Here is a 25372-nt window from a genome sequence, read left to right as displayed (position 1 = left end):
GGTGTTACTGCTGGGAAAACAGCAAGACCAAAGCAAATGGACCAAGAATCCAAGTAGCATGTACAAATCAACACCTCCACTAGTGGTGCTTTCAATGAACCAATCAAAAAAGATGGCCTGAGAAATAACCAATGTGTGATGTTCCGCTAAGTCGGCCAGCGGCATGCACAGCTCCAGAATCACACGGACGCAGGTTAAAGGTCTTTAGCTCGTACAGAGTCTTAAATTGCTGTCTGAGGAACAAGGTAATTGTATTACTAGTTCTAGGGTGATATGAAGGCCAATTTGTAGATAGGAACACAGTTGGTATGTTTGGTGTATAGGGCAGAGAGGGTCCCTCTGGCTTTAACTGGAGGCAGGGTGTAGTCCGCTCCATCTGCTGAAAGGTCAGCTCTCTGGAAGACGGAGACAAGCCGTACCCAGAGGAGGGCGGGGGGCAGAGTAAAGGAGACAAATGTATGGACACGCTCCATTTCACTCGTCTCTACAAAGTAGACACAAACACCATGCGCTGCAACATTAAGTGGGAATGGCTCCAGCCGCCGTACTGAGTATCACCCAGCAACAGGTCTGTGAGGCATGTTTCTGCATTCCCTGGTGAGGAACAGGGAGATGACCTGCTGTGTTTGTGTGCTGCAAACACAGGCAAACAAAACACGTGCCAAACGGGCTGACATTTCTGCTCTGAAACCCCAATTTAGGCTGGCAGGATGAGATGAACCCAGACACGCGCCCCCGGCCCCCTCCTCCACAGACAGGCGGCACCACCTGGCTCACTGCCCCCCCCCCTCTCTCTCCCTCCCCCTGACATCCTGACAGGCAGTCCTGGCTTCTAGCACCAGGACCGCCATTTCTGGCCCGCAGTCTGAACTGACATCTTAGAGCAGCAGCAGATGACCAGATGGGATTCTGGGAAAAAATACAGCAGCTCTTTTTTAGACGGAACATTGTCAAAAATACCTTAAATTAAGGGTTGGGTTAAGTTGACACTTGCTTTTAAAGTGGACCTGTTTGTATGTACTTACACACTAGGTGTACTGTTCTCTCTGTGTGTTGTACTGTCTCAGTGTGAACATAGATTAAACAGCCAGCCAAACTCTTTTGAGAGCCAGGGAATGAGCAGCCATGCTCCTTTATTGACTTATTTGCATTTTTGTAAAGCACCTTGAATTGCCTTTTGTTGAAAGGTGCTATATAAATAAACTTGCCTTGCCTTGCCTTCAGGTTGCATAGGGAAAATTAGTAGCAGTCTACTCATCGATGTCTACTGCCATGCTATTCAGTTCACTTTCTCCTACTTCCTGTACCCGGTTTCCTGGCTAACCTTCAGTACAAATGTTACAAAAAGATATGCAAATATGAAACATACAGGTCAATGGTACAGTAGCTGAACTGGCAATACCCCAAAACATATTCTTATAATTAAATACCTAATATTGAGTTATTTAGACACAATTAACACTTATAGTTTCATGTCTTGTTACATAAGAATAGATCATATTTGTTAAGTGTTATTATGGGAGCATTACTATTCTTGTGCTACTACTGCCTTATTAGGCCCATATCGAGCAGCGCATATTAAGACCAAAACTCATGTACAACAACTTCCTTACTTGCAGCAAATAAGCACTAATTAGAGGGTTATTGAGGAAAAACTCTCAACCAATGGCTTAGAACAAGGCATTAATAAGTGTTTTATAATGACTAATAAAGAGCCAATATACTGCTAATATGCATGTTAATTTGTGTACCTTAATATAAAGTGTTTTTTTAATATATCTGAGACCTATGCTATTGCCTAAAAATAGCATGATAGGTGACCTTTAAATATTTAAAATGTTATGACCTCAAGTAAAGAAAGTACTCATACATACTTGATATACTTTCTCAGAGTGGACAGATCAATGATCTTTTTAAAAAGAAAAACATGTATACGATTTTAAATTAAATGAATGAATAGTAGGGAACTCCTGAGGGCCGACAAGCCTGCTTGTATAGTAAGAATACATTTTATTTTATTTTGATTTAAAAGTGAAATTGTTCTCTGAAGTCAATTAAAATGACTTAAACGTCTGATCTGACGATTGAGATATCCTCTTGCTAAGAACTATAATTGACAGCATTCCCAGATGTTTTAGTAGCATGTGAATTCAGTTCTATTTTTATAATAGAAACAATGACTATTCAAAAACGTACATATTATCTTCTTGATACACACTGAAAAACGTCCAAATGGAAGATGTGTGTGCGAGGCTGTAGTGTGCGAAGCTGTAGTGTGCGAGGCTGTAGTGGGCGAGGCTGTAGTGGGCGAGGCTGTAGTGGGCGAGGCTGTAGTGGGCGAGGCTGTAGTGCGCATTGTGTGTGCTTTGTGTTTGTGGTTCTGATGCGTGAAACCATCATGTGTAAATATGTGTAAATTGGGCTGGCAAAGAAATGGGATATATGAGAGGGATCGGACCGGGTGGCTGATCGATCTCTGTGAGGAATATATTACTGTTTTGGATTCCAGCTCATGGGCTCACTTATCTTTGTATGTCTCACACACACACAACCTGAACTCTTACTCTTACTCACAGTCCCCACTGCCTTCATTAGATTCTTTGAAGCAAAAATAAATCCTTAATTTCCACCCTGATATCGATTCATACACCAATTTCACTTCTCCACCTCTGTGGTGGGCATCTATCCTCCAACAGCTACACCTAGCTGCTGTTTCTGTCACTTCCAGACCCTGGTTCAGCCTGTCTCTATCTCTATCCAACCCCCTAAAACAGACAGTAAACAGATCTTGGATATCATATGCCCACTTTACACTTTTCCATAATTCCTGGAATGTTATTAGTTCATTAAAAGTTAGCAGTTGTTAAAAACCTCACAGCATGTGTCCTGGCATCGTGTTACTCGGACTCAGTTACTCTGCTTGCATGGTGACAAAATTGCAGCACCACCAACAAAGGGAAGTAAGACCATTTTGCCTCAGTAACGACTTGCAGGATCACTAATGATAAGTGAGATCAATGATGTGTGAATCGTCTAAACTCAGGACATAAGGAGCCTCTGAAAATAAAGGGTTGTGTTGCACGTACTTGAATACATTTTGTCAGGACTTTGTGTGTGATATGCATTTTAAGTCTGTTCTTTTTTATGAAGCAGCATTAATATCTCGTAAAAACAAAGCTTAAATGTCACATCATTTATATCGCAAAAAAGAAGATGTCCCTTGGCTGCAATAGAAAGGTACAGGAATGAGTCTTTAACCAGTTATATAACTTCCGAGCTCCCTTTTCTTGAAGTCAATGTTTTTTGAATGAGTTCTTGTTTTGATTTCCGATATAATGTCTGAGGAAATACTCCACTGGTGAACATCTTAAGCTTTTACTTGAATGACGCCACTAAACTTCATCAATCCGGACACAAATCGGCCATTAGCTTAGCTGTTTGGCGTTGTCATGGTGCAATCATGTTGCTTTATAGTGTTACTTTTGACTTCTGGCGATTTAGTTTAAGATTCAACTACTATAAAAGTGGTGTCAAGATTATCTTGCTGAACAAAACAAATAGGTATTATTTATGTATGTTTGTCACAGATCTTATTTTCCCTAATATCCCAAATGCTAATGGGAAATGTCCCTTGCTTTGAGTGCAGGGAGCCCTTGCTATGTTACTTCCAGGTTAGCAAACAGAAATACTTCATTACTGCAGCACTTTATAGAGGTTCTCACATTCACTTAAAACAGAATGAGCCATGTTCAGATGTTTTCTTAATTGCTACCTGCTTGCTGGCATCAACAAGGGAAACCATTGTGAAAGATGAGAGGTAGAATCACGTAGTTATTTCCCACAAGGGGCAGCAAATAACAATTATTTTACCAATCATTATTACGCTTATTATTTTCTTGATGAATCAATTCATTGTTAAGGCAGAATGTGTGTCTCTGACCTCCAGTAGCGGGGTCTTCTCGTACTCTCTGCGATGCCGGTAGATGCTCTGGCTGAGGAGGGAGTAGAGTCTCTCCAGCTGCTCCACGCTGTATCCTTCACTCTTCTTCACCACCGTATCCAGCAGAGCCTGAGAGGGGAGACACACAAACAGACATGACAAATAAAGACAGTGTTTACATTATTTCTGATATCAACAACAACACGGTGCTAAATAACCGGCCACACAAGCTTAGCGCCGATGTTGGTGCGTGGACATTTTGGAGGTCAGCTCTATTCAAAAGCAATTAAATTCAGATTGACAGCTAATTTGGGCTAATCATAATTAGAACTAAGTTTACATTTCACTGCTACTTTAATTAAAACATTGTGGACAGTCAACGGCCCTTTTAATCGACCCGTTTCTCACATTGTACCCTGTGTGTGTGTGTGTGTGTGTGTGTGTGTGTGTGTGTGTGTGTGTGTGTGTGTGTGTGTGTGTGTGTGTGTGTGTGTGTGTGTGTGTGTGTGTGTGTGTGTGTGTGTGTGTGTGTGTGTGTGTGTGTGTGTGTGTGTGTGTGTGTGTGTGGTGTGTATTTAAACACGGGGCTCATCAGAATACATGGACTGACACAGGAAAGACACAATAATTAAAGGTAGCGTCACTGACACACGGCAAACAGAGTAACCGCAGACGGAATTAAACGCTACGTGTTTTAGAGAGAGAGACAGTGACCATAGAGTTAAACGTATAAAACCGCGGCAATGTCAATATTAATAAGACGTGGATGTTTGTTTAAGCCTCTAATCAGCGGACGTCTGAGAGGGCCATCGGACGTCTAATTACAGTGAGCAGAAGCAAAATGACGGAGGCAAAAAGGTTAGCATTGTATTCATCTCTGTACTCCATCTGACTAAGAGTTCTGTTTAAATGACAGACGACAGCTTCACGTCAACACACATGTTAGTATAAACTGAATCCCAAGACGCACTTACGTTATAAGAACACATTTGACCTTCAGAGCAACGCTTCACTTTTAAAGGATTCTTTACTTTTCAGAGAAAACATTCTTCATTGAGTTACAGAAAAGGAATTTCAAACATCTTAGAAAAGGGGGTTGCTAATGTGATCAGAACATTATCCTGCTGTACTAAACAAATAACGTGTATGTATGTTGGCCTCAGATCATATTTTCTGCGGTACTGCAACAAAAACTTTAATAGAAACTGAATCCCAAGACTCACTTAACTTATAACCACAAATTTGACCTTTAGAGCATTACTTAATTTTGTAAGGATGTTTTGACTTTTTCAGCAATAACACTTCTAATGCAGTTAGGGAAAAGGGAATTACAAACATCAGCTGCCCTTTAGCTGTTGAGTCATTTCCCAAAGCTGGAGTAGTATACTTCAAATACATTTTCTTAAAAGTGTGACAGATACATAACACGTCCACAACACCATGTACAATAGACTTCTGTGGCTCAGGAGGTGGATGGTTGTCTGAATTTAAATGTCTGTAGTTCCATCACCAGCAGTCAACATGTCAATGTGTCCTTGGGCAAGATACTTAATCCAATTGGTGTGTGAATGTGTGTGAAGGTAGGTCTCCCTGAGCAGATGTAGTATGGCAGCCTCTGTATGAAGGTGTGTGAATGGGCTAATGCTGACTTGTATATTTAAAAGCACTCGTAAAGACTGAAAGTATATATATATATATATATATATATATATATATATATACACACACACACACACACACTTTCTATACACACTCCCCCCCTGCCTGAAGCGTCTCGATTATAATCCTATGTTTGCTTCGGTAATCTTATGACATCACTATGTAACACTTGCGCTTCTATTGGCTAGCGCTCCAACATATTGTACGCGATAGGCTAGGGGGCGTACATCTCAGACACATCTCTAAGCGGTTGACCAATCACAACAGAGTCGACCAGCTATCCAATCAGAGCAGACTGGGCTCTGATTTCAGACAGAGGGTGAAAAGAGGTGCTGCAGCGCAGGCAGTATGAGAACAATAAAGACCTTTTTGAACATTTAAGCATTTGAACATGTAACAGTGGAGGAAGAAAAAACAAATCTGTACCTGAAATTAGCATAATAGGCCCCCTTTAAGAAAACTTTATAAAGCAACAAGGAAGTCTTCAACGTCGAGCCAAGCTGTGGCTACTGTTGCATTACTCTTCTTTCATCTCCCCCACAACAATGCTGACAGGAAAAGTAATGGCCGACAGGGGAGATTATTAGTGCTTGTCAGAGGCCTGCACTGTTATGGATGTTTTTTTATTTTAGGTTTTGTATTTGCATCAGAGTAACCCATTACAACCCTGTAAATATTATTGTGCACAAAAATGAACCCAACAATATTAAGAGTGAGAAATGACACCTGTTACAGGATTAGACGCATAGTAGCTGTTTAACTCTAATGGCCATAAACACATTCTCAACACTTATTTATCATGCCATTACCTACATAAATGTTTTAACAAGAGTAAATTGGCTTACCTTTAACCAAAGCAAATGAGAACAAAAAGGAAAACTTTTCAAATCTCTTGCAAGTTAGCAAACTTTCTGTAGTAGGTGCTTATCATATTAAACTCAAGAGCCCAGAAACACGGCTTGTAATTGAGTAGATAATACCTTTTCAAATATTCACAGTTCCATAACTTAATCTGGCTGTGGAGGAGGATTCACACAAAAAAACCTCTGCCTGGCCCATCTAATAACTGTAGGTCCCTTGACAAATAAAGTGTGCATACAGAAGCTGAGAACATCGAGCATCTCTTATATCTGAAGTGATAATGATCATCTCAGCTGCTTTCAAAAAGCGCTGTCCGCTGCTCTATATCGAGAATTTATTTATTGGATTCTTTTTGTGCTTTTCATACAGCAACTCTGGTCTTTCTTCAAGGAGGCTATCATGCTTCAAGCCAGCCATGAGAGCTCATAAAAAGAGGAGCGAATAGAGCACATCACGATGAGATGCCTATTATAACAACACGTGCATAAAAGCTTTAATTAGCATAATTACAACCCATCTCACATATGGGAAATAATGTTCCTGTAAGACACTTCTCAGACTTTCCTTTCATCCAACTGCCGCTTCATTTCTTTATATTTTTCATTTTGTAACCCATCTCTTGCTTTAAGTGCATTCCACCACTTTCTTTATAGCAAACCTTCTATTTTTGTTTTAAGTGCATCGTCTGCCTCCTTCAATGTTTTATTCACCTTGTGTCTTCTTTACCCAGCACTTTGGTTCCTTTTTCTTCCAATGTGTTTATCTTTCCGTACTTTTCTTGTTCCTGTATTTTTCTTCGTTCTATCCTCTCTTTGTCCTCTCAATTTATTCTCTTCTTTACAGTCAGACCGGCTGATTGCGGCGGTGTACTTCCCCCAGCCTCCGTCAGCCTGATCAGGATGGCTGTGACAGTGTGGGGTAAATGGTGAGTGTGTCTTACACGGCCTCCGTGATTGAGTGAGCTCACTGCACACAAAGGGGCAGTAATCCCATGCGTTAAAGACTGCTACTGACATGGACCATTTAACCTCACCCCTCTAAACTCCCTGTCCCATCTTCCCCCTCCCAACGTCCCTTTCTTTAGCCTCATCTCTATCTATCCCCACGTTTGTTCAGATGGCAAACAAAGCAGAATGATGGTATTTGGAGTTTTATAAGAACCACTATTATGCCTGTGAAAATAGGATTAGATCTTAAAGAGAGTTTAACTTCCAGGATTTATCATAGCACAAGAGATTTAATACTGGGTTTATGCTCATGAATGATAATTTGTGCAGAATTCTAACCAGACAATTGCACTATTAAAATTGCATTAACCAAAATAAAAATGCAAAACAACACACCCATTCACTACATTCTCATTATTAGTGAGAAATACAAATGTAACAATACAGAAGGGAAGTTTTAGAGACTGGGCACCATCACACTTCTTCACACCATGTTACAGCTCTGCTACTTAAACCCTGGCCTATGGACCAGATGAAATGTCAATTCTAGTCACACCATCACCCCTCCTGCATAGGCGTGCCTATATTTCTCATATTTCTTGTGACCTCCAGGCCAGGTTAGGATTACTTGCAGATAATAAAACCACTCCTGCTCTAACCTACTTCAATTCCCAAACTATTTATGCCACCGTTCTGACACCAGAATGTCACATTTGAACCCTGTGTCTTGAGTTGTTATGGCAAGGTCGAGAAACTTCAGCATCCCTCTACATGAGCTCCTTCTGTGTAATACAGAACATATATTAATACATGTATAAATGTGGGGGGTGATCTCACGACCAGCAGTCAGAAAATGCAAGAGTTTCCAAGACGCTTTTCTGCTTGCTCCTGCCTCTGCTTACTTTTTATGCTGATTTTCCTATTCTTATTCTCTGAAAACTTCGAGCAGCGGCTCCTGGACATTAACTTATCACTGGGACAGTTCATCTTCGTAAATAGACGGAGGGTTTCAGCCATATTTCAACATTTTTACTACGACCTCAGTCTTACAGTAGCGTGGCCTAGCAACAGCTAAAGCCTGGTAGGCTACTGCATGCTATTTAGCTTAAGCTAGTTAGTAGCAAAATGCCTCTGTTCTCTACAGATGACTTCCACAAACTTCTACAGAAGATAGCTGTGTTGGAAATGAAAATGCAACGGTTGGAAGTTAACGTGGAAGTGAATGGACTATGTCGTGGGAATGACACCACTTTACCAGTGTTGCAAAATAATGGAGAAGGGTATGCTAACTCACAGCTAGTTAGCAGCTACAAGGATTCCAAGGAACAGGAGGGCTGTGTACTGGGTAATAAATCTACAAGTGGTAGTCCTCCCTGGAAATCTCTGGGTGCAAAGCCTAAGAGTAAATAATTTCCATGGGATTTGGGAGGACGGATAACAGGCAGAGCCCAGCGCTCTGAAATCTGTGATGCGACCGGCTGGCCTGCATTGTTATCACCCAGGAAGAGCACCTCTTCAACCCCTATTCATACTAGAAAACAGCAGTGGACAGCTGCTAGAGGGAGAATTACAAACAATCCTCCTAAACCACCAAGTGTGCCAATCCAGAATAGATACGCTCCGCTGACCGAGAACCGGAGATCCCTTTCTGATGACCTGGATAACCTGTCCTCTTCACATAGCAGGGTAAGGACCAATAGCTACTCCAAAAGTAAAAGGCTAGAGGGAAAGCTAACGACTGGGCCTGAAACTCTGATTGTGGGTGACTCTGCTGTAAGAGATGTAAAAGGTCTGTGTAATAAGAACAACACCAAAGTACTCTGTTTTCCCAAGGATGTGGTCTCTGACTTGGCTGAGAAGATCCTGCATATTGGGGCTGAACATCCGACTGTGAAGAATGTGGTACTGCACATTGGAACAAATGATGTTGTGAAACAACAGTCAGAAGTGCTGAAAGAAGACTTTAAATGTTTGTTGGAAACTGCCAGCTCTCTAAATGCAGAGGTGTTCATCAGTGGCCCTCTACCGCCAGTCAGAAAAGGAGTGGAGAGATTCAGCAGATTGTTTGCACTGAACACCTGGCTTTCAACTGTCTGTCCTGACCATTCTGTCCATTTTATTGACAATTTTAACTTTTTCTGGGATCGCAGACATCTTTTCAAGGCAAATGGAGTTTGCCTGAACAAGTCAGGAGTGAAATTGTTTATCTCCAACATATTCAACTGCCTGCATTATCAATCTGTTCCCTCTGCCAAGGGCAAGAGGAATCAAAACAGGAGAAAGACACAACACATCGTGCAGAAAACCCTGAGGAATTATCACTGCACCCGCCTGAAGAATGTTCTGATTATGGGAGACCTATGAGACACATGGAGGAGTCTCCACTGGTTGATCCGCATTGATTCCATGTCAGCCACAGCTTGTTACAAAAAACATGACTGATAGTGTGTTTAACAAACTTAAACTAGCTTTATTAAATGTCAGGTCTTTGGCAGGAAAAACATTTTTAATCAATGATTTTATCACTGAGCACAATCTCGATTTTATGTTTTTAACAGAAACGTGGATTGAACAAAATAACAGTGCAGCTGTTCTTATCGAATCAACCCCTCCCAACTTCAAAAATTAAAAATGTTATAAATGCCATTGCTCCAACTAAGGTAAAGGAAGTGTCTGGCAAGAAAATATCTCCATGGAGAAAGGCCATGACCGTGAAAACAAAAAAAAGAGAATGTCGAAAAGCGGAACGTAGGTGGCGAAAAACAAATCTCCAGGTTCACTTTGAAATCTATAAAGAGAGACTTGGCCTTTATAATTTGGAATTGAAAAATGCACGACAATCGTTCTTCTCTGACATCATTACCAACAACAAAAACAACGCACGTGCCTTGTTTGCTACCGTCGACAGACTAACTAACCCCCCAGTGTCATTAGCCTCTGAATTTCTATCCACCAGGAGTGCAATGATTTTGTCTCCTTTTTCACTGACAAAATTCAGAAAATCAGACAAGCAGTCAGTGCCTCTGCATCAGGAACAGCAAATGTGTTGTCTCTGTGTCCACCTAATAACAATTCAAGCACCATGACACAATTCCATCAGATTGATGATAAAAACCTAGAGGACATTATACAACTTCTGAAATCCTCCTCCTGCTGCCTTGATATTATTCCAACAGGATTTTTCAAAGATGTTTTGCCTTGCATGGCCTCAGATCTACTTCATATAGTAAACAAATCTCTTCACTCAGGTATTTTTCCACAGGCCCTGAAAACTGCAGTCATTAAACCGCTCTTAAAAAAGAATAATCTAGATGCTTCAGTAATGAACAATTACAGGCCCATATCAAACCTCCCATTTCTAGGTAAAATCATTGAAAAAGTTGTTTTTCAACAGTTGATTAATTTCTTGCATTTAAATAACTGTTTTGATGTGTTCCAGTCAGGCTTTCGTCCAAACCACAGCACTGAGACTGCTCTTGTAAAGGTCTTTAATGACATCCACTTAAACACAGACAGTGGCAGAACTTCAGTGTTAGTATTATTAGATCTCAGTGCTGCGTTTGACACTGTTGACCACAGCATATTACTAGACAGACTGGAAAACTGGGTGGGACTTTTGGAAAAAGTTCTAAATTGGTTTGAATCCTACCTAAAGGAAAGAAACAACTTTGTTTCTATAGGTAAATACTAGGGGTGTAACGGTTCACAAACATTTCGGTTCGGTACGTACCTCGGTTTTTAGGTCACGGTTCGGTACGTTTTCGGTACAGCAGAAAAAATTATCACAAAACATAACATATTTTTTAAAAATTATTATTAAACTGTGAATAATGTATTCACTCAAATAAATACAAAATATAATAAAATAAACATTAAGGTGCAGCATTTCGATGAACTGAAATAATCTGTATTTGAACTTTACTGTACTAGTACTCACAAAACATAAAATATTAGTTTTGGGTTTTTAATTATTATTAAACTATGAATATTCACTCAAATAAATATAAAATATAATAAAATAAACATTAAGGTGCAGCTTTTCGATGAACTGAAATAATCTGTATTTGTACTGTACTAGTACCTAAGCAGCCAGTTTGACATTAGGACTTGCTTGTCATTTCATGTTTTTTTAAAGAAAGATGCACTTGTCCACATTGCTTGCCGAAAGGGCAGATCAGCTGGCACTAACAATGTCTCCTGCCGTGGAGAACACCCTCTCGCTAGGGACAGAGGTAGTAGCAGATACAGCCAGGTAGCGCTTTGCTAACATGGCAACATAAGGATATTTGCCGTTTGTAATAGCTTTGGCTCGGTCTGAAGTTTTTGCGAGTGGTGGAGGCTTAAATGCTAGTGGGAGTTGGGTTTGCACCTCAGTCTTTTGGTACCGGTGATATTCACGTTCGGGTGATGCCTTTTCAAATGAGTGTGCAAGTTTGATGTATTGCCAGCCGCGTAACCAATTTTAGTTGAACAATGCCGACAAACAGCTTTTGTTCGGTCCACCTGTCTTTGTCCGTCATCCTTGTACGTAACTGCGAAACCAAAATGTTCCCCAACCGGAGACTTCAATGATGCTGGAGGATTTTCGAGCTCAACTTTATCTGCGTTCGCCATTTCGACAGTTCCTTAAATTACTGACTACATTTGAACGCATCCCTCTGACCAGCTCGTCCAATGAAATGACTTGCTCGCTCTATGACGCGTTGAACACAATGGGAGCAAATTACTCTGAATGCTGCAACGCAGCACCTGAGATTACTTCCAAGAAGTTGTTCACGTTCTCAATTGTTTACGTTTAAAGTTATATTTGTTCGGTACACTTCGGTACACACGTGTACCGAACCGAAGGGCCCGTACCGAATAATTTCGGTACGGGTACGTGTACCGTTACACCCCTAGTAAATACACATCTGAGTTGACAAATATGACATGTGGGGTTCCTCAAGGCTCCATCTTGGGGCCTCTTCTCTTTAACATCTACATGCTACCACTGGCTCAGATAATAATAATAATAATAATAATACATTTCATTTCGAAGCGCTTTTCCAGGTGCTCAAAGACGCAAAGATAATGAAAAACAACAAAATAAGTTACCATAGCTATGCAGATGACACACAAATCTACGTAACAATTTCACCAGGAGACTATGCTCCAATTCAAACACTGAGTAAGTGCATTGAACAAATCAATGACTGGATGTGTCAGAACTTTCTCCAATTAAACAAAGATAAAACTGAGGTAATGGTTTTTGGAGCAAAGTCAGAACGTATAAAAGTGAGCGCTGAGCTTCTGTCTGCAATGTTCAAACCAACAGATAAAGCCAGAAATCTAGGTGTAGTCATGGACTCTGACCTGAGTTTCAACAGTCACATTAAAACAGATACTAAATCAGCCTACTATCACCTAAAGAATATATCTAGGATTAAAAGACTAATGTCACAGCAGGATTTGGAAAAACTTGTCAATGCATTTATCTTCAGTAGACTCGAATGGTGCAATGGTGTCTTCACAGGTCTCACTAAAAAATCTATTAGGAAGCTGCAGCTGATTCAGAACGCCGCTGCTCGAGTCCTCACTAACACTAAGAAAGTGGATCACATCACTCCTGTTCTGAAGTCTTTACACTGGCTTCCTGTGTGTCAAAGAATAGATTTCAAAATACTGCTGCTGGTTTATAAAGCACTGAATGGTTTAGGCCCAAATTACATTTCTGACCTCCTGCTAAATTATGAACCATCCAGATCTCTCAGGTCTTCAGGGACTGGTCAGCTTTCTGTCCCCAGAGTCAGAACTAAACATGGTAAAGCAGCGTTCAGTTATTATGCTCCAAATATCTGGAACAAACTCCCAGAAACCTGCAGGTCCGCTGCAACTCTGACTACTTTTAAATCCAGGCTGATTTTTGTCGCTGCTTTTAATTGAACTATTCATATCTTAGACTGCACTGTAACTTTAATCCATGTATTTTTTCTTTTAATGTTTTAAATTTAAACGTAATTAATTTCCCCATGACATTTATGAGAGGGACTGCTCGAAAGTAGGATATTTGGGATATCCATCGTAGCCAGGGTTTACGATCAGTTTTTAGGTGAGTTGTACTGAGGAACATGTATCACAGCACCGACGGGTGAAAAATAGTGTTTTGGTAACACGGGGTGTTCAGGTAACACTTAAAGACTTTGTTATGGAATGCAAAGCAGAGTAGGGGGCTAGTACACCCTCCTGAGGGTCCGATTGTGGATGTCATGCGAGCAAAACATGGTGAAAACCGTCTGAAACTCCATGACATTTATGAGAGGGACTGCTCGAAAGTAGGATATTTGGGATATCCATCGTAGCCAGGGTTTACGATCAGTTTTTGGGTGATTTGTACCGAGGAACAAGTATCACATCACCGACGGGTGAAAAATAATGTTTTGGTAACACGGGGTGTTCAGGTAACACTTTGGTAAGGTAAGACTTTGTTATGGAACGCAAAGCAGAGTAGGGGACTAGTACACCCTCCTGAGGGTCCGATTGTGGATGTCATGCGAGCATAACATGGTGAAAACAATCAGTCTAAATTAACAATCGGGACGGAAATGTTCGGATTTCCAAAGGGAGGTTTTGTGAATAAATTAAAAATCAAGAACCGAAATAATTGAACTATTCATATCTTAGACTGCTATGTAACTTTTATCTTTTAATGTTTATTTTATTAGCTTTTCTTTTTTTTCTTAATGTCTTTCATTTTTTGTTTTTCTTTTAATGTTTCTTTTATTATCTTTTACTGTTTTTAAATGCCTTTGTCTGAATGTCTTTCATTTTTGTAAAGCACCTTGAATTGCCTGGTGCTGAAAGGTGCTATATAAATAAACTTAACTTGCCTTGCCTTGCTTTGCCTTGCCTTGCCTTGCCTTGGTGTCAAGTTGCTCCTCAAAACATAATTAGTCAAATATTGTATGTATCTCACCCCAATGTTTTAAATTCTTCCACTCCTGCTCTAACCTACTTCACCTACTTCATTTCCCAAACTATTTATGCCACCGTTCTGACACCAGAATGTCAAATTTGAACCCTGTGTCTTGAGTATGGCAAAGTCGAGAAACTTCAGCATCCCTCTACATGAGCTCCTTATGTGTAATACAGAACATATATTAATCAGGGTTGCCAACTCTCACGCATCTGGCGTGTGACACACGCTTTCACCCTCAATCTCACGCTCTCACTCTGCCTAAACTATTCTCACGCCAAAAACAAGAATACCGAAGACTAGAAACGGTTTTGAAAACTTTTGTCAGGTAGTGATCGTCTTCTCAATAGAACATCTTTGATAATGTCTTCTGGCCAATCAGAATCAAGATAACGGCGTGGTGTTGTTGCAGGAAGTCCCGACGGAGAATACTTTTGCTGTAGTACATCTATACATCGATACAACATTACGTGTTGATATAAATCAACACGTAATGAAATAAGACCCCACGGTTTGATGATTGATAGGTGTGTGGGCTGTCTTTCATGTTGACACACAGAACAATGCGGGCTATCAACCCTTATCCACAATGTAAAGTAATTAACACAGCTTCTTCCCTCTTCTCTCTGTGAGGAGCAGCAGGTTCAGCTTTCAGAACAAAGTAACAAAAAACTAAAATGGCATTCATTTGTTTAAATATGTTGTGTAGTAATAGATGTATTTATTTTTCTTCTCAAGAGAGTACCAGAATGTGTATTTTATGTTAGTATTTCAAAAAAATCTCCTGGGGGAGAATCCCCCCAGACCCCCCTACAGGGGTGGGGCTTTCAGCATGTCAACTCTTTCACCTGTGGGTAAATTGCAGGATTGGCTCCAGGTCGCCCTTTTTATTTACTACAAGACAAATGTGCCTTTTACAGTTCAATTTGGATTGAGACAGGGACATAATCTAAACCTCACACGTGGCGTTTCACTGTCAAGGGGGAGCGTGTATGTAATTACATTGCAAATACTGACTTCACCCCACCACTGTATGGGTTAGCCCTACCATAGATTATCCAACAAAAATACTCTCTGGCAACTGCCGACCCGTATTGCGCAAGCGCAGATCTAAGATCCAGTAGAAATGATAAAAAAGTAAAAGTCTGCTGCTTATTGTTCTACTAGGCCAAAATAGAGTGTGTTAATTAATATGTTTGGCAGTTTGGAGTAAGTCTGTAGATTTGTTTGTGTGTGTGTTTCATGTATAGGCCTCTCACGATAATTAATTTTGTTGGATACATTTTCCAGGAAATTATTGCGATAAACAATAATATTGTCGGCACCGTTGTATGACCATTTTAGACCCCTGACATAATGATAATATATAATAATAATTGAAGTACATCCTTTCGAACTGCTAGTCACATCCTCATGTAAATGGAAATGTATCGAGTTCATTTTGATTTATCGTACAATAAGTCAATTAATTGCTTATCGCGACAGGCACGCAATAAAACAGTGGAAACAAACATGTGTTTGACTTTCATTAGTGAATGAAACTTTGTGCCCTTTATAGTCTGTGTCCAATTTTGTGTATTTGTATATATTGTATATATATCCTATATCCTATATATATGCTAAGGTCATTTAGTGCGCATATGTGTAATTAAACCCATGATATAAAAATCTCACTCCAGCCAGGTACCCAAAGTTGGCAACCCTGTATTAATACATGTAGAAATGTGGGGGGTGATCTCACGACCAGCAGTCAGAAAATGCAAGAGTTTCCATTGGTGTCAAGTTGCTCCTCAAAACATAATTAGTCAAATATTGTATGTATCCCACCCCAATGTTTTAAATTCTTCCAGAAAGACAAGAAAAACTAATACTGCTATTATGTAAACGTAATATTTTGATGGTATTATAGTTATGTGTTAATAGCTTTAAAAAAAAAAAATTGAGGTAACTAATAGTGGAGTTTCTCCCTCTTTGATCATGGAAGGATGTGCTCGTAGCTGCGTTAGAGTGTGTGTGTGTGTGTGTGTGTGTGTGTGTGTGTGTGTGTGTGTGTGTGTGTGTGTGTGTGTGTGTGTGTGTGTGTGTGTGTGTGTGTGTGTGTGTGTGTGTGTGTGTGTGTGTGTGTGTGTGTGTGTGTGTGTGTGTGTGTGTGTGTGTGTGTGTGTGTGTGTGTGTGTGTGTGTGTGTGTGAAAAGCTTTCCTCAGTAGTGAGTGAGAGAAAAAGGCAGTGAGGGGGGAAAAAAACAAGGATTTGAAGCCCTACGGTCACTGTCACCAGGGACACTATTAAGCCTTCAATGTCGGCCTCTGAGAGAACAATTCACCCCCGTCTTCCTTTCCTAACTTTGATTTATTTTCTTCTTTAACACTAGTACAAAAAGATTTATAAATGATTCTGGTTTGCTCGTTACCATGAATGCCACAAATGTGGGCAGTGAGATGTGGCATTTGGATTTGCTGAGGAAGACGTTGCAGCGGCAGATAATGTGGCTTACAGGGCACTCGGTCACACAGGTAATGCAATATAGATAGTGTCATGAGGGTCAGGGACCATCATGACAAATCCAAGCACTTGTTGGTGTGGAGACACTTTTGGTAAATCGGAAGTGGGAAAGATGCATCATATTATGTGGTAGGTAATTTGGGCAAAATCTTAATTAAATACAATATTATTTGACATGTTAGTTACGCAATCCCCTGATATTATTTTACAAAATTATGTTTTTATAGGGGCCCTATTATGCAAATTATTTCAGGTTTCATATTTGTATTTTCTGCCTCTACTGAGACATGCTTAAATTATTTAATGTTGAAGAAGTGGTTTATTTTTCTCATACTATCTGTACAGCGTGCAGCCAGCCAACCAATCAGAGCCCAGTCTGCTCTGGGTTTCGTAGAAGTGTGTGGGAGAGAAACTCCCACACACTTTGGGATAGTAGCCTTTGCAGACCATTTACATTCACAAAAACCTATATACAGTAACACACTACAGGGGGGGGGGGGGGTTAAACCCCAAAAAGCATCATAGGGCCAATTTAATATGTGGCCAAAACAAACTGATTTGTTTTGTTAAAATGTATGTAAATCTGTATATTTGTGTATTATGAAAAGGGTCATCTTTTTCAGTAACAGCACATCTGAGACCCATTCACATCATGTACATGAAATATAAAAGTTGGGGTATAAATAAATAAGAAATAAAACTTCAGGGCAAAGATCAATAAAAGAAGTTGTGTGAAATCGATGTAGAGCTTAGCGATTCATGGCCAGTTTCATGGCCAGGATATAAACTAAACCAAGACAAGGCCATAATGTAGTGAATCCTGTTTAATAAGTGACTTTCCTAAACACTTCCTGAATCTACTTTCCTCTTAACTATTGACAATAGTGAAGAGACGTTTATTTGTCGAATGCACTGTCCTGATCAGTACATTGTTAAGTGGTAATAATAAATAAAATAATAAATAGCTAAATGACCAGTGTCAAGATTGTTTTTAGTTGGAGTAAAAACAATTACTTGAATCTCTAATACGATTAAAAAAAAAAAAAAATTGATAATGGCATTATCCTCTAAACTGCAGTATTGGTCAGGGCATACTACGGAGAGAGTAAGATCAATTTCAACTTGTTAAACACTAAAATACAGGGCAAGTAAAGTTTAGCGTATAGCCCAGTACCACAATTAATATTTCCCCAGATTTGAGGGGCTATTAGCCTTCTCTAAAAGGTCCTTACACACCAAACTGACACCAAAGAACACGTCCCGACAGAACAAGACGAACAGACTGCGTGATATAAACAAACAACAAATAGCGTGTGCGTTCCATTTTCACTCTACAGCGAGAAACTCATGGGGCTTTCCCGAACCTGTGTCGAGAGCTGGAGTTAAATGAAATCTCCGATTTGCCTTCTTAATAGTTTGTTTGGGTCCCTCACTGCCGTTTCGCTTCTCATGCACTGATTCGCTAAGCTGAACAGCCAATCAGAGTGATTTCTTTGGCCAACAGCCTACCGATTCAACATGTCGAATCGGCGGCGGAAGGTGTCGCCACGGCCGAAAAGACACGACGGTGCAGTCACACCAAGACACACCAATCTGAGTAGGGCGACACGATGCTCATCGACGGCCCGACATCTATCGACATGGAAAATAGGCTTGGTGTGTAAGGACCTTAAGAAGACATTCATGTTTACCTTGACTAAAGTACGGCGAAATATTTAAAAATATATCAATACGAATGTTTTATGATTGGCGTAATGTGTATCATAATGTGGCAAATTGTATCCAAAATCTACCTTGCAATATTTCTTCATACACTTCCAATAAAGCATTGACTTTCTGTGTGGCTATTATTGCAGAACATTTGACCTGTATCTACCTGAACCATACTAGAACTAGTTGTTTGAAATTAATATAAACTAATAATTTGTATACCTTGAGCAGCCTTTAGTTCTCCTTTTCCATTGACAAGTTTTCAGGTGAATTATTTTCAATAATAATAAAGAATCTATTCAATAAAGCACATAAGTACGAGACAAATACAATGTACTGTATGTAGGCTAGAGGAAATCATTTTAATATTTCATGGATTCAAGACGGCAGGGATCCAATATCAAAAAGGTAATAAAAGCTGGAGAAACTCGCAGCACTGACTTTACAAAAATAACCCCAAACCACATAACCCTGTAAAATGATCTGATGTTTTCAAAAAGAATGCAACGAAGGCAAAACGGAAAGGCATAAAAGTGAATATATCAAAGAAGTTAGGTAAAGGTAAAGGTTATGGAAAGGACCATGTATTGACCAGCTATGGTTAAACGCAGGGTAAACCTCAAGGGAAATAAAGGTTGATCGATGCAATGTCCTTTACATGTGTAGAAGCAACAAACAGTGTGTCTGTGTGTGTATTGGGTTATGGGAAGGGTGTTGAACAGTGCTGACCAAGCACTAAGCATCTCATACATATAAGTTATGCATTATGAGAATATATTTTCTGAATATACACACATATATAGCCGTGAAAATGTCTCCTTGATTTCTGTCTCCAATGGATTTAAAGAACTGGGTGATGTTGAACCTGTAAACATGAGCCCTCTTTATATTCATCGTTAATTTGTGGTAATTGAAAGCAAAATGTAAGACGCTAACTGGCCAGAGAGTAATATGTGTGTGTTAATAGTCGAGGTGCGAATCTAAGCCAGGATGAAATATTATCTAACAAATGTAATAGCATCCTAATAGCATTATATTCCCTCCGGCTACTGCACAATTTTTCCATCAACCTAAATGCCATTTTGCTTCCAATTGTAAGCCAGTACTGTAAACTATACTACAAAACGTACCATGGTTGGCAAAAGCAACACAAAGCGTTGTTAAACATTCTGTTTATGTACGTTTTAAAAATCCACAAATTCTAAGGCTTTACTCGAGTGGGATGTATGAAGTGTGAGAACTGGAAAAAGGGGTCAGAATAAAACAGCATAAAGGCTCGGCGAGGAGGCAAACTACTAAAGAATATATAAAGAGAACACAAGAGACTTGTATGTTTATGTTGTGTAAGCTGCTGGCCGTCACATGCATGGCCAAGAGGCGCCGCATTGGAAGTGCAATTACATGCAAATAGCCACATTGTCAAAGCCATCAGTGGGAATGAATGGAAATAAAAGAAGCACTTCAAACAACATCTATTTTTATTGACAATCAAATGCTGGTCCAGCACTACCATTAAACTGTTCTCTTTTGATCAGACATGTGGCATGAATACTTTGCCAGAGCCCCCGTTGCTATTGGTACTAAAAATGAGGGAAGATGACAAACTGAAATGAGGCAATTTCTGTTGACAGGCTTCTCTAAAAACAGGAAATCCTGACATGCTGTAATAGCTAAAGCATCAAGCCAAAGGACTCCATGCTGTGCCAGCAACTAGAAACACTGGCTCCTTCTAGACAGCTGCTAAAGAAAACAGCAGAGCAGTCGATAATCTGTGTGTTCTTGGTGAGATGAAGGAAAGATTGCCGGGCCCAGATTGGATTTTCTTGTTTCTGAATTCTCATCTGCCATCATCAACAACACTTCTCCCAGTCCATCTGTGGACAAGTGTCTGATTATTGATGAAAGAAAACAGCTGACAATAAGAGACGCTTTGGAGCAGTTGGAGACGCAAGCCTCAGGACCTATTTATTCATGCTGAGGAATTCATTTTGATCCGGAGAGCGTCAAGCATCATTTCAGTGAAACGGGCAATAACAGGAACTTGATTTTAGTAAGTGAATCAGGGAAAATAACTGAGCCACGGTTTTGAAAGGCGGGATGCTAATACTGAAATAATACTACTAATAATAATAATCTCTGTCCTACAGGCTTTGAGTGTAGGCTATGTGAACAAACTCATAACATTCGGATGGTGTTTAATTCCACAGAGTTTCCAGAGCCTCTTCCATCAACTTAAAAGTCAGAAATAATCAGCAATCAATGGCTGAAGCAACAGTATAACACTCACTGCGGGCCCCCATAGAAATCAGGCGGCATGCCAATCTGAGCCCCTGCCATCAAATGTCTGCTTAAATGGTGACTCTCATCCTGCACACCGTATATTCAATTTGTTCCGTAAGCCGGGGATGAAAAAGCAATTATTCACAGTCCCCTCTTTTCACGATCTGTTTCTCTCAGATATGTCCCATCTTCCCCCCACTAACAAATAAACCTCCAGATTAGTGCAGTGTGTGTCTGCTCACAGGGGCAGCCAGTTGAAGCACTTAGTTCAGGCCAAAAAAAGTCTGTCAATCAGTTTGAACGATGGGAGTGAGGTTTAGAAGACAAGACACACACTCCCCACCAGCCTTGTGGGGCATGGGTAAAAGCCACTAGATAATGGCTTGATAGCTGGATGTCACTTCGAAGCATGGAGGAAAGGAGTAAGTGCATGTCAGAAGAACACTTTCTTTTACATGAATTACACTACAGCGCCCTGAAACCAAGCAGCCCTAACTTGATCAGGGAGAAGCGCTGTCAGGGGAGCCCACTCAGCCGAGGCTCCAATTTACACTTGGGGTATTAGGTGGGACCCTAGCGTGACTGTGTGGGGGGAATAAAAACACAGAGCTGCTTCATATGCTCTCCGTTACTGGAACACATCCTGGGACAAGTTGGTGGATGTAGTGAGGCAGAGAGAAGCTCATGTTTCAGTCATAACCCTTGTTTCCTTCAGATGTCGCAGGAAGAGCACCTGTTGATAGAGAGATGTGAAATGGTCTGCCAGTGTAATTGGCTCCCTCCGTGTTCAGATAGCGAGGATACAAAAGTGATGTATGAAAGATGAAAAGGGGGAAGAGAGACAGTGGCAGGACCATAGGGTGTATGGAAAAGAGGGATAAGGCTCAGAAGTTATCCATCTGATAAGGGCAGTGTGACAGCAGCAGACCTATGAATGTCGAGGAAGCTTAAGGCTCGACATCCATGATTGAGTTTCCCCACCTCGTGTCCCATTCCACAAAAAAACTTCAATATATGTGCTGCCTTCCAGGCCCAGCTCAAATAATGCAGGACTTCGCATTATCTGGACACCAATTCTATTCAACCATTTCTATGTTAGGAAGCTATAGAAATCACGGAGAAATAAGGCATGAACTAAATGAAGGGTTTTAAACGAGCGCCATTCAGAGCATGGGACAGGGTTCGCCTGAAAGAAAATGGCATGACGGGTGAAGCTTCCTCGGCTGGCCCACTAAAGATAACACAAACGGTTAGCCTTCAAAAGGAGCAGGCCTAAGCCAAGGATGATTGTCATTGCCATTTCTAACATCATTCTAACCAAAGAACAAAAGGGCTTGTTCATTCGGCTGATTTGCATTTTAATGTCTGCACGCAAAAAAGGATTCAACAGTCCTTTTGCGCAATAGGTGACCAATCTGGAGCATGGAAATGAACAGCAGCTGGGCGGCATTGCGGAAGTGAGGAGAAACAAAAAAAACATCCACAGTGCCAACCAAATTAAAACAAGCACCCGAACGAACTTAAAATTGGAAAAAAATAAAAGCATATTGCTTAGATTATAACCCCTATTTTCCAAAATCAATCTAATTGGATTGTTGCAAAATGTGATAGTGTACCACAGCTGGCTCTGATAAAACCAATACTTCCAAATGTAAACACTTCTTATTAACTGGTTCGATGTTGAGCTGTTTATTTTTTATGAAAAGTACCTACTGTCTCTTCATAGCCTTAGTACTTTGTATTAATATAAGGCTACAGAGTCAAATCTGGGTTTTATGTCTCCAACACGGTTTGTTGCTGCATTATTAATATTGCTTAAATATTTCATTTGTTAAATTATTTTCAGAATGTGTGATGTTCTTCGAGGGCTCCAACACATCGACACTGGTTCCTAACTGCTTAAACAGCCGAGTGCATAAAGTGATCACGATCTTAATAGATGAGCGTGGACATTTTGTGTGACCGTGTTCATCTTCCTGTTACCACATCATTGCTTTGACACAGATCACCGTACCTGTTAACTCTCCAATAAGCAGTCAGCGCACAAAGCCAAATCGGCCCAGCTGTTACATCCTTCATGGTCTGTATTAGAATGATGAGCGTGTAGAATCGAGCAACATTGTAACGTGGCACGCTTTGGGGTTTTAAAAAAGCTGAAATCTTTGTTTGTAAAATAGTGTTTTAAGTGGCTATGAGGGTAGTTCTAACAAATTGTCAGAGCTGAATAGGAAATGTGGTTCCCTTTAGGCTTTGATGCAGATGGCTGTGTGTCTTTTTTCTCGTAAAATTCCAACCCCATAGCAACAAACGCTTCCATGACTACAAAGGATAAATGACAAGGCGGAGGATGAATACTCAGCATCATGTTGAAAATCTCCATGTTTAAAACTAACACCATTTGAGAGGGACTTTCTCTTTAAATGACCATCCATCACTAAAGAAGTTTTTTTGTCATGCAAGGAATGCATTTTAATCAACATACATCTATTTCACGCTGCTGGAGACTATCATATTCAAATGTAATTAAAAAAATACATACCGATACGCACACATTCCAGCAATGTGGTGCTAGCTGGTGACCTTACATTAGAAATAGGCTTCACATTGTCTTTACATTGAAATCAACTCTTAGACAGTGTCAAAACAGAACAGACACGTTTCTCTGATTTCATGTGTCTCCAGTCTGTAGGCAATTATTGCTTTTTAGGTGACCTTCTTAAAGATGGAGGGCAGACAGTATAATCTGGATGATTAATACAGCTTTTACTTTCCCTAGCACTGGTGTTGCTAATAACTTGAATGATGAATCTGTTTTATTTTAGCGTCCCAGTTAGTCATGACAGTGTGACGGTGAACTAGCAGGCACACTACCAGGACCCATCAGCAGTACATTATTTAGTATTATTAACACGTGTGCTTTCTTTAGTTTCCACACTGTATTGATAACTTGCTAAACCATGACCCTTAACTAGAGCAGCTTTCAGACCGAGAGATGCATGTACCGAAACATAAATAAATGGAGAAAATAACTGATTTATAGAAATATTTACCGCAAGTCGCTGGTGGTCAACCACTAAAGGAGGATGGGGGGGGGCTGGTTGTGGCTCTTCCTCCGTCCTTTCAGTAATTCCCTTCAGCTGCTCTGACATCTCGGCTGTGGAGCCCCCTATAAAAAGACAAATGGATTATTGATGGAAGAAGGGTTGACCATGTGAGTTACAGTGTGAACATCAAAAACATCCTACAATGAAGGGGTCGGCTACATTTAAAAACCTCTTCGGAGTCACGAACCGCCAAATAGCACAAACTAGGAAATAAATTCCAACTGCCACGGCTACAAGATGAATGCAATACGTGAAGAGAATACATATTAAAGTACTTGCAGCTACAATATTTCACATTTGGTCTTTTTCCTGTCCATTTATAACAGCGCTCACTTTGATGCAAGCAAAATGCCTGGCTCAGCTTGTAATGAGCGCGGGGGCCGAGTGGCTGGGTTGTGTGTTGTTTGAGAAGCCCTGGTTTCTTTTTGTTCCGTTTGCTGATCGTGCCATCCTCCGACGGCTTCTCCATATTCTAGGAACGCCATTACCTTGGCTTTCCAGCTGGCCCCTAGCCGTCACAAGCCCAACCACAGGCCTGTAATCACACCCATAAACCTTTTGGCTTATATCTGACTCAACAATAGAAATGGCATAATGGCTCATGGCAATTGTGAATCTTTTATAGACAAAAAAAAAGAAGTCAGAATACATATCAGAAGCTGACGAGTAACTACAATGGTACTCGTAGCTTCAAGCATGTGGGGTTTCTCCATTGAATTATACTATCTGCTAAGCCAGAGGATAGCATTTCTATATTCTGTATGACTTATGTTGCATAATTCATGTCCTCTCTCTACTTTAAGCGTAACCGAGTGCAAATCACAAGAGCTGGGTAGTAATCAAAAAAGTAATTCATCGTCGTAATTAGGTGGTGGGCAAAGCACTGACTGGATGTATACAAATTAACAGATTTTGTTTAACTTGCGTAATTGCATATCTACTGTGAAGATCAGCTGATTAGCAAGTGAAATGAGGAAACCAAAACGAGTAGCTGAAGAGTGAATGATGTGCTCTCAAATCTCATCTGTGACACGTAACTCATTACTTAAATACAACATGCATCCAGGAACAACAGCATTTGGATTCAATGTTTAGTGCTGTATATATTTACATTTTCAAGGAATGCTGAAAACATGCAAAAATCCCAAAAATAATAATAATACTTGAGATGAAGTCTGCACAGTTTATCACTTATTCATTATTATCACAAAACGGCTGCTTTCAAAGTAGACCGTTACATTAGATTGCACTGAATACAGGTGAGGAAGAAACTTGTTTTCATGCTAACATCTGGTAATGAGCAGGAATGTAGCACAGCGTGAAAAAAAGTTTTAGCACAATGTACCTTCTAATTTGGTCCTAGGAGATGCTCTAAAAATAAGGACTTCTTAGTTTGAGATAGGATTTGTTATTTGG

At 40.2% G+C, this 25372-nt stretch overlaps 1 protein-coding gene across 3 annotated transcripts in view; it reads right to left on the bottom strand.

Moving 5' to 3' along the window:
- atad2b (ATPase family AAA domain containing 2B) overlaps positions 1–25372 on the bottom strand; it is a 105831-nt gene that overhangs the window by 2375 nt on the left and 78084 nt on the right. For all 3 annotated transcript variants that reach the window (XM_034075909.2, XM_034075911.2, XM_034075912.2), the window contains 2 exons: positions 23903–24018; positions 3941–4069 (listed from right to left, as the gene is read on the bottom strand). In XM_034075909.2, the coding sequence (XP_033931800.1) occupies positions 3941–4069; positions 23903–24018 (245 nt within the window). The remainder of the gene's footprint in view (positions 1–3940; positions 4070–23902; positions 24019–25372) is intronic.

Source organism: Pseudochaenichthys georgianus, chromosome 24 (assembly GCF_902827115.2).
Source record: "Pseudochaenichthys georgianus chromosome 24, fPseGeo1.2, whole genome shotgun sequence".
Lineage (NCBI taxonomy): Eukaryota > Metazoa > Chordata > Actinopteri > Perciformes > Channichthyidae > Pseudochaenichthys > Pseudochaenichthys georgianus.
Note: the sequence above shows the minus strand (reverse complement) of the source record. Positions and strands in the feature narration are given on the sequence as shown.